General features: G+C 30.9%; 1 protein-coding gene across 9 annotated transcripts in view; it reads right to left on the minus strand.

Annotated features, from left to right (window-relative positions):
- Positions 1-17299, minus strand: part of LOC145243539 (neurexin 1-like) — a 409860-nt gene that overhangs the window by 45160 nt on the left and 347401 nt on the right. For 2 of the 9 annotated variants that reach the window (XM_080106516.1, XM_080106512.1), the window contains one exon: positions 896-925. The exons of the other annotated variants lie outside the window; for them this stretch is intronic. In XM_080106516.1, coding sequence (XP_079962642.1) covers positions 896-925 — 30 coding nt within the window. The remainder of the gene's footprint in view (positions 1-895; positions 926-17299) is intronic. 9 annotated transcript variants of the gene reach the window in all.

Raw genomic sequence — 17299 nt, forward strand, 5'->3', positions numbered from 1 at the left:
AATCCAAATAAAGAAATTGAAAAGTAAAACAAAATAGGAACAAACGCATGGCATCTCGTGTATATGCACACACGCACGGATACATATTAAATGCTGAACCTGCGTGCGCACACGCAAGGCATACACGGAATAAAATGCTGACACACAGAGAGACGCAGCCAATCAAGTCAAAGTCTACAATTTGCACAACTCATTGCAACATTGCCAGTGCAGAGTTCAGGAGAGTGCAGCGTTCAGTATTAAGAATTATGGAAGCACATAAATGACAAACTGTTAAAGAAGACAAGTACGGAAAACAAACAATCCGACAATCTCAGCATACACAGGCACACGCACACGCACACACACACACACGCACACATATATGTGTGCGTGTGTGTGTGTGTGTGTGCGGGTGTATATATCTTTTGTGATTGTTATCCATTTTTCTTGCTTGCAAAGCAGTGAGTATTATAAGCCGGGAATCTAGCAATACCTAAAAATTACGAAAGTCACAGGGTTCAGCAAGCCAGGTTCATAAGAAATAACACACACACACACACACACACACACACACAAACACACACACACACACACACGCACACACACATACATATATGGCTGGACAGATATATAGATAGAGAGAGTGTGATATGAATAATGGAAGGGACTGGGTCCAGGTTCTGTTTTCTGCTTATGCCAAGACATTAGAAGCTTCGTTGGGAGAAGAGTGTGGCAAACTTTGATCCAAGACAGCAAGAGGATCTCTGCAAAATTCCTCTATCGAAATTGCATAGGTGATGGTGGTGATGGTGGTGGTGGTGGTGGTGGTGGTTAGGGTGCAGCACATGCAGAGAAGAAAAAGAAAGTGTGGAGGAGAAAACGAAAAAAAAAATGAAACAACAGAGATACGTACTTGAAAAAACATGCAATGGACCAAACTCTTCTGAAATGGAAGTAAAGAAGAAGATAAAATAAAAAACCACACAACATCAAGACAACATAGATTGCACATTTGTGAATGGCATAATTCGTCAGTCATTGCAGGCTTTTTTCCGAGACGATTCTTCAGGAATCTGTAAACCAATCGCAGAGTTGCAACTGATAAATTCTTTTTTTCTTTTCTTTTTTTTAATCAATTAAATTGGATTGCTTCATTTGTGCTTGTAGAAGTTTTCATTTTAAATCAAAAAATTTTAAATGCATTCAACCTTGTAATAAGGAGTTTAGCCATTCTTTTCAAATGTGAAGTAGTTCGCATAGGTGGTCGCTTGTTTGTCCATTTTACCCAGAAAGGAAAAACGTCCATCTTGCCATTCTGAGAAATTTGAATGGTGTCTAATTTAGAGGGCAATGGTGAGAGACATTGAAATCATCATCATCATCATCTGATTTACATGGATTGGACGATATTACCTTCTAAGATAATCTATCTCTGGACAGGTCTTTACTTATCCATCTTTCTCTCAAGCCCATTTTCATCACATCTTCCCATGTTTTAATTGTTTTTCCCCTGCCAACTGACTCTCTTGCCTCAACTATTTAACAAGAAGTCTCATCTATTCTTTCAGTGTATATTAGTGTTGGGACGATTAATTGGAATCGGAAATCGGAAAAATTGGAATATTTGAGGGTATCGGAATTGGTATCGGAATCAGAAAAATTTGTACCGATTTTCTGATGCCAAAACGATTCTTTGTATTGTCTTTTTTATTTGATTTAGTTTAAAGCTAAAGCTACGATTGCTGGTAATAATGATAAAATAATAAATATTTATTGGTTTTAAACCACCAGTGAAGCTAAAATCGATAGATCGTCCCCCACAAGGCTATTTTTACATTTAGGAAAATATCTGTGAAAAATTCAACTACATAGTTAAATATTTAGAGATTTTTAAAGAATCGGAATTGATAATTGTATCGGAATCAGAAATTTAGTATGGAATCGGTAATTGTATCAGAATCGGAAAAAATATAGGAATCATCCCATCACTAGTGTGTATACACCACCAAAATATCCTATTCTGCACACATCTCCTTAGACTGCCGAGTGTTTCGTCTTACATAATCAAACATATCAATTGTATCATTCTCATATCATTTATTTCCATGCAACGCATGTCCTCAACCCTCAATGTCCTTATTTTAGTTCTATGCATCATCACACTGCATACACATGCCTGATAGATTCTTCCAGTGGTAATGCTCTGCTGGTTAGAAATGGCAGAAGATCCCTGAACTTACTCAATCCATTCCTAACTCTTGCAATCACACTATCACCCGATCCTCCTTGTGCTCCAATGGTATCACAAAGTTAACAAAACATCTCAACAACTTCAAGAGCTTCGCCATCCAAATATTCTCTCTCCACATCGGAGTTCTCATCCATCTTTATTGTCTTACAGTTCATGTGCACACAAACTCGTCATCATTTGTTAACCTATCTGGACTTGTGTATACCAAATGACATGAGAATGATACAATGGATATGTTTGATACTACAAAAAAATGGAGTTGCATCCGACTCCCATTCCATAAATGGAGCAGAAGGGACTTTTATTTTTTTGCGCACTTTCCAACTCTAAAAGAACATTATTTGTTCGTATATTAAGCGTTATTTTGTTCTTGGTAGCATTTTTGAAATTGTTTCCATTCTTCCATTGTTTCACAGACAAGTACTAAAATTGTTTAGATTTTCTAAGAATTCCACAAAAATGTGCCTCATAAGAGACGCTTGAAATGTGGCCGAGAAATTCTTAAAACGATTACGAGAATTACACATACTCTATATTTCCAATCAGGAAAATGTTGTAACCTGACCCTAATCCTAACCCTAATTCTGACCCTAATCCTTACCCAACGAAATAAAATAAGATATCAGTTTAAGTTTCACTTGCTGCATGAGTTTATATCACCCCAATTTTTATTTTAATAGATAATTTAACAGATGACTTCTTTTCCCCAAAACAAAACTATTGTTAAAAACTAAATCATTTAAAATATCCAAGATAAAATTCGGTAAAAATACAGAATAGTTAACATCCATTGTAAACTAAAATTACAAAAACAACATATAATTTATACCAAACGCATTAGAATGAAATTCTTTAACTAACTGGTTAACAAATCCAGAGACGTTGGAATAGCTATTAAATCGACAGATTTTAAACAAGGAAATATCTGAAAACATGTTGATAAAGGCTAAAAATTTCATTTTAATGTGTTTCATATGAATTGTATTGTTTTACAATTTTTTTACAAGTTATAGAATGTTAACTATTCTGTACTTTTATTAAAAACTCTCCCATAATTTTATCAAGTGAAAACAATTAAAAACTAATATCAAATTAAAAAAAAAAATCTTTTTCCGAGTCCGTTTTTGTTGAAGCAATCGCAAGCGAAAAGGTTGCTTATATAAATGCATTTCCTTTCCTTATAATCTTAAAGGCATTGTTTGTTTTTTTCTCTTATTTGTCATACAAGTTAAAAACAAACTAATTTTGATTACTTAAATCAGATGATTTATTTTGTTGTTGTCGTCCAATAAGCAATCTATGAATGTCATGATAGAGTCTTTAACAAACAGAAAATTTGAAAGTCTGGGCACTTTACCTTAAAACCCTAACCCTTTACCTTGAAAATAGAAATTAACATCTTCGACATCTTAAGGTCCTTAGTATTTGAATTTTCAAGAGGTCGAAAAAAATAAAAATAAGCAGTCAACACTCTAATATTTTTTTGTTTTTGTGTGTGGGTCACGACTTATCAAGGCCTGGAGTGCACTCGATTAAAAAGATTGTCAGTTGGACGATGATCAACACCACAGGAGGATTGAAAATAATAGATAGAATGGGCCGAAGATCACTTAAGAAAAATTTATTATCCAAGAGGATATCAGTTTACATTAGACTTGAAGATGATTATGCTGTAGTCAGTTAGGAAAGAGATTTGTGGTATCTTGTTTCATAAATTTCTAGGAAAGAAACTTTGTCCATGGAAGTTTCATTTGCTTTTTGGTATATAAAGAGAAAAATGAAAGTTCCTTGCTGTAGTCGTTGTAGCTAGACAAGTTCTTGCTGTGAATGTTCTACAGAGAGTGGAACTTAGCCGAGCATCTACCATGAACATAACGATACAGTAGAGAAATGCTGGCAACATCTCTTCTGTTTGAAAGAGGCTGTAGGGACGAGAAGATCTCATCCCTCATTAGATTGCAACATTGATTTTATACTTTCTTCAGACAAAACGAATGCTATGGCCGATAGCTTTCAAGATATGAATACAGTCCTCCTTCTTAAAATGCATCTGGCTCTTATACATGTAGAGAATTGTGTCAGGAGTGAAGTATATTTGATAAAGAATATATTATTTGAATAGTAGAATAAGAGATAGTAATGCTCTTTTGTCAGATTAACCCACAATTGCAGTTTTCTGGAAATCGTTTGCTATTGAAGAACGTTGAAATCTTAAAGTCAAGTTTGGTGCTGTATGCATCTAAAAACAATACCAGATATTTTTGCAAAAAATATACATAAAATAAACTAACTGACATTTGAGACAACAGTTAATATGTCTATCATGAATGGTCATATTATTTAGGAAGATTTCGAAAATTTTCCTTGGGTGCCTTTCTAAAAATGTACTTTACTACAATGGAAGAAGGTAAAAATAATATAATTACAAGAGTAACTCTCTTGCTCCCCATTTTTTCACCCCAAACAAGGCTTATTGGCAGTTGGATGTAACCAGCTACTATTTGAGATCATGCTTAAGAGGGGACTGTGGTGAGTTTAGTAGCAAGATGTTTGTTCACATTACATTTAAAACTTTTGCAGCTTATTACACTCAGGAAAACAGGAAACAGGGAGGGAATTCTAAAGTCTAGCACTCATTTGAGAGAAACTATTAGGGTAGACAGCTTTTTTCAACAGTAAAGGAGTGGGATCTTGCTGCTTGTCTGGTTAATTGAGAGTTTATATGTAGAGGGGGCACAAGTGCTATGAGTTCATCAGAGCACATTTCATTAAAGTATTTGTAAAACAGGTATAAGGTTGCAACATTGCAACAATGTGACAGAAGTTGAAGCTTTGCCGATAGTGCGGGACTTATTAGATTTGAGACTCTTTTTTGAACCCTGTTTAAGAGTGAGAGACTAGTGGTAGATGCTCCAGCCCGAATGTGGCAACAATATTCCATGCATGGGCGAATTGTGGCTTTGTAAATATATAGGATACACTCTGGCGTGAGTCATTTTTTAGCATGGTAGATGGAGCTCACCTTTGCAGCAGCCTTGTCAATGTCTTCATGTATTTGTTCTAATTCATATTGCCTATGAATTTTAAGCCAAAGAGTTTGAAGTATGGGCTTTTGGTAAGGTATTATTTCCCATGGCAATTGATAGTTGAGAAAGCTTTATTGTAGTAGTTAAAAGAAAGAAGCTTTGTCTTAGTAACATTAAATGCTGCCATTTATTTTCGGCCCCATTCCGGTACTGAATGAAGGTCGTTTTCTAAGACAATGCCTTAGATATGCGCACATTCGTTTTTCCCTCATGTCTATTATAGAGCATGGTGTTATCAGCAAATTTGTTCATCTTGGACACAATTTTATCAGGGAGGTAATTTATGAATATCAGGAATAATAAAGTTACAAGTTTCATTTGGATGAAAATTATTGAAGAAGTGAAAAAATCTGGTATATAATCTAAATATATGGTATATAATCCAAATATCTAGTATATAATTCAAATATCTAGTATATAATCCAAATATCTGGTATATAATTCAAATATCTAGTATATAATCCAAATATATGGTATATAATTCAAATATCTGGTATATAATCCAAATATCTGGTATATAATCCAAATATTTGGTCTGTAATCCAAATATCTGGTATATAATCCAAATATCTGGTATGTAATCCAAATATCTGGTATATAATCCAAATATCTGGTATATAATCCAAATATCTCACGGAAGCAAAGCCTTCTTCACAGTTGATAACCTTAACCCGACTCACAACATTGATGCATACAGTTTGATCTCCAACATGATTCCGTTTTGAAAATATTTTCGAAAATTGAATCCTATTTTCCCTTCAAAAATAATGTAAAAGAATTCGGTAATTCTTATAGACAATTTTTTTTTTGCTATTTACTGGGTTAATATACAAAATTATTAGGCATCATTTATATTATTGTTTTCAATACTAAATATAATACATGTTATAAAACTTTATTTCATGAAAACATTTTTTTCTGATAACTTTTTATGAATTTTCAGTGTATATTATGATTTTTTAACTACACATTTTATATTTGTTTTTACAGGATGAGTCACTTTTTATCAAGATCTAGAGGCCACTTGAGGATAAAGGTTAATGTGTCAATCATAAATGGTAGTGACGGAAATTCGGCAAAAATTGATTATTTTCAAGGATGCCTCAACAAAAATCTGTTTACGTTGGACTTGAAAACGATCATGTTATAATGATCTGGGAAACAGTTCGGTGGTATTGTGTTCCACAGACGGGTAGCTTTAGGAAAGAAGCCTTGCTCATGGAATTTTCATTTAGATTTAGGTACAGATAGTGTGTAAGAGAATTGCTGATAGTTATTATAGCTAGGCGAGTGTTTGCTGTGAATGTTTTACATGGATGAACTTAAATTGAAGCTCAACCGAGCACTTGCCATGAAAACAATGATAGAGCAGAGATAGACTCTCTATGCCTTTTCTGTGGCAAAGAGATAACAGGAAGGAGAAGACGGCATGTCTCTCTAGATTTCAAAGCCAGTTTTGTACCTTGTCAAGGCAGGAAAAGGTACTCCAGGCCTCCTAAGACAATACCCAGATTTAAAAAAATTAAAAACACGGATTTATTTAACAAAATCCTCATCTGGATTAAAAATCAAGGAATGGCAATCCTGTATAAAGCTGTTAACGTTTTATCAGATGTTGTGCTTCGGTTGTCGTCAGTATGGTTCAGGAATCAGAATTAAGTTAGAAAACCAAGGCATTTCCAGCTTGCATTTTTTGTTCAAAATTCAAATTTTCCTAGTTTTGTGACGTTCATGAACCGAAGTTTGATTGTATGTTAATGTAACTGTATTTTAATTCACATCTAACATTTCAAATAATTTAATGTTTGCCTGCATTTGAAACAGTTTCCAAACAACATCCTGAATCATCAACACATTGTTGTTTTTGATTGACTGTGAGCAAAAACGGGATCCACTTTGAACACAGCTTTCTTGTTGCCAAATGTTAATGCAAAACGATGACTCCAATGTTTTTTATAACTCACCTAATTTTCATTTACAGTTGGCCAAAACGAATTTGTGTGCTCTCTTGACGTTTTCCAGGACAGCTACTGAATTTTGTGGAACTAAAAATTTTACATTATTTGAGTTTGTACCCCTCCCCCCGCATTTAAAGTGAACACACTACCTCTTGATCGTTGTTTCTAAGAGAAAGAGCCCAAACAACACTGATCAAGTTATTGCTTCCACGAAATTCAGATTTTTTCATTCTTTTGAAAACTTGCAAGCATACTTTCACTTAACTAACTGTAATTTGTAAACTAATAATCCGAGTGAGCTCAAATTTTGACACATGCTATTTAAATTCTATGGATTTATTTTATTAGTGGCGCGATCAAAGCTGAGGCTTATTGAGTGATATGTTGATTTTATTGACTTAAATGACTTCATTAAATTATATAGCTGGAATCATCAAATATATTCACATTTTAAAACCTTAAAACAAAATACACTTCTTATATCTTTTTAAAAAGATGACCTATTTCAAAATAAGTACTAACCAGAACAAAATTAGAAGAAGGATTCAATACATAAGATTTATTGTCATTATATTTTGCAAAAGAATGTCAATTTTCAAATTTAAAAATAAAATTAAACATTTACTTGTGAATGTGAATTTTTTGTCAATGGATCTTATTGGTTTAGGGCTGAAGTTGCTATTATTACTAGTTTAATGAATATATTTGGTTCTCATTAGCTCAATTAGCTAGTAATACTAATTTAATGAATATATTCGGGGTGACGGTGGATAAATGGTTAACAATACGAACTGAAGACCTGAGTTTGAATCCAGTTTGTTCTAAAGAACACTTTCATCAAACTCTCACTTGAGCTTTTGTCTACCTTCCCAAAAAAGAAGTAAATTAAATTAATATATTTGAACTGAAAAAATAACTGTTTACTATTTCAGCCTGAATACTGAACAGTTTCCGTCTATCAGCAATAAGATGACTTAATTATTCCTGTAGCAGTCAAACATTTCGATGCACTAATTTCTCTTGGTGTAAATAAACCAATCAGCTGTCTTGGCATAAGAATACAATTTGTTGGACGACTTGCCATGCCCATACAGTTCAGCTTTTTTAGTTTTCAGCTGGTCAGAGTATCAAAGTTGTACTAGGAAGATGTTCTGTCATTGGTGCTTCCAACTCACACGCAACAGGATAAAATCTACAAAGATGTGTGACATCTCTCTTGTAAAGATTGATTCTTGGCTTGTTTTTATCCCTTTTCGGCACAACCAACCTAAGATGTATTTCTAGTAATCTTTAATGTCGTCTATTGTCATTTACTTATTTTACCCATGAGTAAGGTAGATCTTTTAATTATAATCGTGACAGAAAACACTCACCCATTATCACCATATTAGAATAAATATAACTGCAGTTTTAAAAGGTTACTTCCTTTAAAAGAGAACTTACACTCATTAGATGACTTGCTGAAATACAGAGTGAAACGATAAAATAGTCACCCTAGAAATGACGACATGATTCCATTTTCATTTGTTGAAACCCAGTTTTCTTTATTTGTTGTAGACTATCTACTAGTTGGCCAGTTGTGTACAAATCCAAAGAGTGATAGGAGCCTGCTATCTAGCGAAAGTGACACAATATCCAACGAGCGACATTGGAGATGCGCCACTGTGAAACTCATGTTCTCTACCAATCCAAGTTATGACAACAGGACCATTGCCAGCACCCCCAAAATGCATCGTTGGATTAGCATGAATAACAGGGATGTGCCCAGGGTTATGAAAACAAAGTTTTGGGCCATGGTTATGGTTTTTGGTGACGTTTCAAGTGAGGGCTACATCATGCCAACTCACATCTTCAAAGTCGACTTGAAAGTCAACATCAAAGTGTACCTAAATATACTGAAGAGTTTGGTGACCTTCTGGTGCAATCATGTAGCTGCTGGCAGACCCTGGGTGTGGTAGCATTGGCCCACAAGTCCAAAGAGCATTGGCCCACAAGTCCAAAGAGCGTTGGCCCACAAGTCCAAAGAGCATTGGCCCACAAGTCCAAAGAGCATTGGCCCACAAGTCCAAAGAGCGTTGGCCCACAAGTCCAAAGAGCGTTGGCCCACAAGTCCAAAGAGCATTGGCCCACAAGTCCAAAGAGCGTTGGCCCACAAGTCCAAAGAGCATTGGCCCACAAGTCCAAAGAGCATTGGCCCACAAGTCCAAAGAGCGTTGGCCCACAAGTCCAAAGAGACCCTGGCTTCAGAAGGAGTGTTATGACTTTGTACCCTTCTCTCACTGGCTCCCCTCCTCCTCCGACCTGAACGTGCTGGACTACTTCGTTTGGTCAAACATCAAGAACATTACCAGCCTGACTTCCCAAAAAACCAAAGCCAGCCTAATCGCTGCCATTTGCCAAGCTCCTGCCAGCACTTGTGGAAAGGGCGTGCTCCCAGTTCCGGACCAGTATCGAAACAGTGACTGAGAGTGAAGGCGGTTACATTGAATAGATACTACATAATCAAGTTACCTGAATTGATTTTTTTCAATAAAAGTTTTAAAATAAAGCTGTGGTGTTGTTTTCGTTAGGGTGACACTTTTATCGTTCCACTGTGTATTTGAATAACGGTGTAGATTAGTGTCAGATTCTATGTTTAAGAAAACTGACATGTGTGCATTTCATTGTATTTGTATGCATTGAAAGGTGACGGTCATGATGTGGATATTAATGCGAACTGATAATTCAGCATGGCCAGTTAGAATTCCATCAGTTCTATGATACCATTTTAATTAGGTATATTAGAAACCATCACGTGATCATGACAGTAAGTATCTGATGATATCGGTGGAACCTAAACCAACCAACACAATAGAATCTATCATGATCAATAGCATAACTGGTCTATTCGTATGGATGATGTTATGTGTAAAATTTTCACAGATAATTGTGGTCATTTTGGATTAATTCAAATAAAATATCATGCATTTTTTGGAACATGCTTGTTATGATTTGAGCATTGTTTCTATTGTTGTCTTAAAGATATTAAGCTACCAAACATCTTTGCTACAAATGAAGGATAGTTATGTAATAAAAGATATAAAAGTCTCTCTGCAGAGACAACCAAGGAATTGTCCAAAAGGAAATTCTTACTCTGCCAAGACATTTTGTTAGCAGCAAATTTGGGCTTATTTTTAGCCTATTCTTAAAAAGAAGGCATGGGTTATTTCTGTTGTTCAAGCATTGATGGCCCCAGATTGAATCATTGTTTTTGTTGCTCCTTTTTGTTCCATTCATTTCAGACATAATTCACATCACAAATTTGATCGTCTGCCAAGAAACAGAAACGTGCAATCTACTTCACAGAGACAAGACACATTTATAAGAGCACAACAAGAGCAAAAAGCAACATAGAAGCATTCACAAAATAAAATGAAAATAGAAAATAATAAAAACAATAATAAAAAGTGCATGCTAATCTAGTCAATGTCAACTAAGTGCAGACATTGATATATTGAAACAATTGTCAAGAAACAATTGATAACATTGAAACAATTGTCAAGAAACAATTGATTTGAAAGGAATATATATTGAGATTTATATGTCGGGTTAGCTTTACTCACCACCATATTGTTTTTTGTGATCAAAATAAGATTTGGATACGAGAATATTTTGCCATTTGTATGTGTCACTCTAAATAATTTGTTTCATAGCTAGAAAAGATTAGTAAATTTGAAAGAAACTCTGGTGAGAAAAGAAACACCAGGTTAAGACCTTGTATCAGCAGCAACAGGTTGGAGACATTTCGTTTCAATTTAACTGGATAATTATAAGAGTGGTTTAAAATGTTTGTTTGTGAAAGGATAAAATGAACGGGATGCATTTTCTGATCTGGAAAATGAGACTAACAAGAAAAATGATTTGGGAACAGAGTTTCATGAGATGAATGAATAGGATTGTGGGTAATTATGACAGGAAGAGAAAAAATTCTTTAACAAAAGCATATTTTGATTTTTTATACTGCATGTGTCTGTTACGAGGGGATTTTTCTCGACTAGGAGATTTTAATTTCTTTTAAAGCTTAAAAAGAAAGCAGTAAAAGATTGAAAAGTTGGAGAGAGGGGAACCCAAAACGTCTACAAATTGTGCAAAAAGATAGTAAATTAAAAAAAAAAAAAATAACACACGACAAAAACAAACGAAATATTACAATCACTTTTATAATATATACCATAACAATTTGAAACTTGGAGAAACTCCAGTTTTGTATGGGGTGATATCGATGATGAAGTTATTAGCAGATAGAGAAAGAGGGAGGGAGGAGGGAGAGAGATAGAGGGAGAAAGAGAGAGAGAGAGAGAGAGAGAGAGAGAGAGTCGGAAGTAAAGAGAGGAACAGCACGTTATCATGCATTGTATAAAAAATATATATGCAGTCAATATTTCCCAAATAACATATACATTCACACCACTTTAAATAGTTGAATGCATGAATAATTATCCATGCATAACATAGCAGTCATTCTAAAGCCATTTCCAAAAAACAACAATTTCTATCTAATAAATTTATTATTTTTAACACAAAAATGGAATGTATGGCGTGCGATTTCCCTATATTAAAAAAATAAAAATTTACAAAAATCTGCATGATGTATATACTCGTGATGAAACAAAAATATCATATTCCAAAAACCACATAAATTGGTCACATAGTTTTATTTTTATAAAGAAAATCATTCTTAAGCGATTAATGAGAATTCGTGGACATTACAACATAAATCTCGTAAGTATAAATCATTGTTGAGTTATCTCGCTTTCTTTTATTTAAAATTTAAAAATATGTTGAACATCACAGTTACTCCTTGAATACCTATAAAATTTGATTTCCTTATTTAAAAATAAAACTACTTGATCAATTAATGTGATTTTTGGAATATGATATTTTTGTTTCGTCATGGGAACATATATCATACAGATTTTCCTTTATTTTGTTTTTTTTTAATATAGGGGACTTTTGGACAAGAACCCAATCCTAATTAAAGCAATTGCATTTATTTATAGTCCGAATTTATTTTTTTTATTCGTTTATAACTGCCATAAAAAGTTACTATAGGAAATAATATCACGTCTACTGATTTTGTCTTTTTTAATTCCTAATTAACTATTCTTATTTAATGAAGAATAAAACAAGTCATTGAAAGACACATGTGATAAGTTATTTCCCTTTGTTCAGCATAAAAGGTTTAAAAAGTAATAAAAAATGCAGGAAATTTCGATCTTAACGTTCAGCAAAATGAAGAAAATCTGGCTTATTTGAATATCTATATCCGACCTTAAAAATAGAGAACTGTAGTATTTCTCGACATGAACCACTATACAGAATATTGCTGTTAGGTCAAAGGAGATAATTCAAACTTTTATGAAAAAAAGGGAGATAATTAATAAAATTTTATGTTTTTTCTCTTATATCATATTTCTATATTGTCTAAAAATGGTGATGAGAAGCTTTTACAGGTAAAAGTTGATTTTATTTTTTAAAAACAAAAATTTTCATGAATTTCGGTGTACTGTATTTTTGCCCAAACAAATAAATACATCATAATGTTTTTGTGCTACTTTGCTTTTTAACAGCAATATGCCGTATTGTTCATTGTGAGTAAAAACCATGCTTATTAATGTTATGTATAATGATATGTGTACGTTTTCGGAACATGTTATATATAAATGTGTGCTTGTACTTCGTTAATTTCTTTCTTTATTAATTCGTATAATATTCATTTGATTAAATACAGACCTGATGTCAAAAAGATATTTATTGTTTTGAATTAAAGTGCAATAAAGTCCATGAAAGACAGGGTTAGGATTTGTCTCCTCAGAATTAGTCAGATAATCGTTTTTAAAGGGAACAGAAATAAAAATTGTCTCATTCTATAAGGATTTTTCCTTGACTTACCGAGGACAGACAATATAAAACCAATGATTAATAAACATAACTCCTTAATAGTATATATTTAGTGATACATTCTTTTAATAGTACATCTTTTAATGATATATATTTTAATAGTATATTTTAAATAATACATCTATTAATAGTATATCTTTTAACAATACATCTTTTAATAGTACTTCATATAATAGTAACTCATTTAAGAGTACATTTATTAATTATACATCTTTTAAAAATATATTTTTAATAGTACATTTTTTCATATAATATCATTAAATAGTACATCTTTTTATATAATATTTTTCAATAGTACATCTTTTAATCGTATATCTTTTAAAGTGCATCTTTTAATAGTATACCTTTTAAAAATATCATTTAATAGAACATATTTTAAGAGTATAACTTCTAATTAAACTTCTTTTAATAGTATACTTTTGATTAGTATACCTTTAAATATCGTTTGATAGTATGAATGCAATAATATATCTTTTTATAGTATATTTTTTCAGCACATATCTTTTAATAGAATATCTTTTAATAGTGCATTTTTTAATAGTATATATTTTAATAGTGCATCTTTTAACAATACATCTTTGAATAGCGTATATTTTAAAAGACATTTTAATAGCATATTTTTTAATAGTACATTTTTTCATAGTATATCTGTTGATAGTATATCTTTGAATAGTATACCGTTTAAAAGTACATTTTAAAAAAATACATGTTTGAATAGTGTATCTTTTTATAGTACATTGTTTAATAGTATAACTCCGAATAGTATACTTTTTAATAGTATAACTTTTAATTTTTTTTTTTTTTTTACTTTTCTTCCTTTGAAGATTGTAATGTTGAGTATGGGGCAGCCAAACCATCTGCCAACACGCCCTGCTTTTTATTGAAACCAACCGAGAGCTCTTTTTAGTATCCTCGCTGTTCCCTTAAGTGCAATTGCTTGGGTCCCTTTTGCACTAGGTTCACCAGGAATATTAGTTAAATAGGACTTCAAGTTCTTCTTCATAAGCCCTGTGGCACCTATGATAACTGGTATGATGTATATCTCCCTAAGATTCCAGTTTCTTTTCATATCATACATGAAACCTTGATATTTGGTCTGTTTCTCTATTTCAGCTCTGTTCAGACCTCCATCATTAGGGACACTCTTTCTGACTATGTCAAGTTTGACAGCAGCATTTTCAAGGTAGGTGGCTGTAGGGATTACATGGTCGTAATGTATGGTATACAAGTCATTTCCAACTGTTCTTTCAGATTAATATTGCCAGGACTTGCTGTTACACTGTATGTTTTATCTTTTACAGATGCATCATGTTTAATAGTATGTCTTTTAAGAGTATATCTTTTAATAATATATCTTTAAAAATTATATCTTTTAATAGTACATTTTTAATAGTATATCTTTTAATATTTCTTTTATAGTACATGTTTTAATAGTACATCTTTTAAAAGTAATCTTTTAATCGTATATGTTGTAATAGTACATCTTTTAATAGTATATATTTTATTAGTATATCTTTTATCAATATATCTTTTAATATTACATCTTTTAAGAATAAATCTTTTAATAGTACATTTTTAATATTGTATCTTTAAAAATTATATTTTTAATTGTACATTTTTAATAGTACGTCTATATCTTTTAATAGTACATCTTTTAGTAGTGCATCTTTTAATTGGACATCTGTTAATAGTATATATTTCAATAGTACATAATAGTATACATTTTAATAGTACATAAAATATTACATATTTTAATAGTACATATTTTTATTGTATATCTTTTAATAACATATCTTTTAATAGTACATTTTTAATAGCATAACTTCTAAATACATATTTTAGTAGTACATCTATTATTAGTATACCTTTTAAAAGCATATCTTTTAATAGTACATCCTTTATATTTTATATATTTTAATAGTATATCTTTTAATAATATATCTCTCAATAGTATATTTTTTAATAGTATATCTTTTAAGGTTGGTTGGTTGGTTGTTTTTGTTTTACGGCATATCAACCCTTTTCAGGTTATTTAATGCCGAATCCAAAAATTTTGAAGAAAATTTTTTTAATAGAATATATTTGTTGTTTTCAAGTCGGTTTCTATTTAACCCATAGTTGGGACCCTAACAGGTACTCCCCCTCCAGGTCAGAGCTGGGAGCAATGGCAATTAAAGGGTAGCTCCACACTCCCCAAAGCCCGAAAGCTGGGGTCTCACCACTGGATATAGTTTAAGGTCATATCCAGGACCATATCTTTTAAGAGTAAACATTTTAATAGTACATTTATTTATATTATATTTTAATAGTATAACTTTAAATAGTATATCTTTTAATAGCACATCTTTTATCAATATATCTTTTAATATTATATCTTTTAAAATTAAATCTTTTAATAATTAATTATACATCTTTTATAAGATATCTGTTAATAGTATTTCTTTTAATAGTAGATCTTTTAAGAGTACATTTTTTAATAGTACATCTTTTAATAATAGATATTTTAATAGTTAATCTTTTAATATAACAATTTTTAAGAGTACATCTTGCACGGTAAATTTTAAATAGTATATGTTTTAATTATACATATTTTTAAAGTATGTTTTTTAAAAGAACATCTTTTCATAGTATATCTTTTTATAGTACATCTTGTAAGAGCACATCTTTTAATATAACATCTTTTAATAGTATACCTTTAATAGTACATTTTAATTGAAGATTCTTCAATAGTACATCTTTTAATAGTACATTTATTAATAGTACATCTATTAATAGTAAATCTTTTTATTATAAGATATTTAATAGTATATATTTTAATACAACATTTTTTAGTAGTACATCTTTTCATTGTATATCTGTTAATAGTACATTTTTAATAATACATCTTTTAAAAGTGCATCTTTTATGAGTATATTGTTTAATAGTATATTTTTGTAGTACATCTTTGATTAGTATAGCCTTTAAGAGTACATCTTTGAACAGTATAGCTTTTAATTATATATCTTTTAATTGTACATATTTTCATAATTTTCATAATATAACTTTAAATAGTACATCTTTAAATAGTATATTTTTAATAGAATATCTTTTAATAGTACATATTTAATTGTATATCTTTTAATAGTACATCGTTTAATAGAAAATCTTTTAAAAGTATTTTTTTTTATTTTAATACTATATTTAAGTTCACATCTGCTAATAGTATATCGTTTTATTGTAAATCGTTTAATAGTGTATCTATTATCTATAATGAATACATCTCTTAATAGCACATCTTTTGCTAGTACATTTTTGGGTTTTATATTTTATAATAGTATTTTTTATATACATCTTTTAATAGCACATCTTTAAAAATTATATCTTTTGGTTGTACATATTTTAATAGTATATGTTTTTATAGTACATATTTTAAGAGTATATGTTTTGATAGTACATATTTTAAGAGTATATATTTTATTAATATATCGTTTAATAGTACATTTTTAAATAGTACATCTTAATAGTACATCTTTTAATAGAATATATTTTGATAGAATATCCTTTAATAGAATATCTTTTAATAGTATATCTTTTTGGAGTATATCTTTTTATAACACATCTTTTAATAGCATATTTTTAATGATATACTTTTTAATAGTAAATCTTCTAATAGTACAGTTTTTATATTATATCTTTTAATAGTATATCTTTTAATAGTACATCTTTTTAGTATATTTTTAATAATGCATCATTTAATAGTATATCTTTTAATAGTACATTTTAATAGCAGATTTTTTAATAGTACATCTTTTTATAAGCATATCTTTTAATAGTACATCTTTTAAGAGTATATGTTTTAATAGAATTTCTTTTTATAGTATATCTTTTAATAGCACATTTTAATATTACATTTTTAATAGTTAATCTTTTAATAGCAGATTTTTAAGAGTATATTTTGTAATAGTACATTCTTTCATAGCACCTTTTTTAATAGTACATTATTTAATATTACATATTAAAGTATTACACCTTTTAGGTGTATATCTTTTAAAAGTATATCTTTAGTAAAACAAACTACATAATGGGGAGGAGAGAAATTTTTA

This window comes from Euprymna scolopes, chromosome 22 (genome assembly GCF_053919585.1).
Source record: "Euprymna scolopes isolate OS-2025 chromosome 22, ASM5391958v1, whole genome shotgun sequence".
NCBI classification, from domain to species: Eukaryota; Metazoa; Mollusca; class Cephalopoda; order Sepiida; family Sepiolidae; genus Euprymna; species Euprymna scolopes.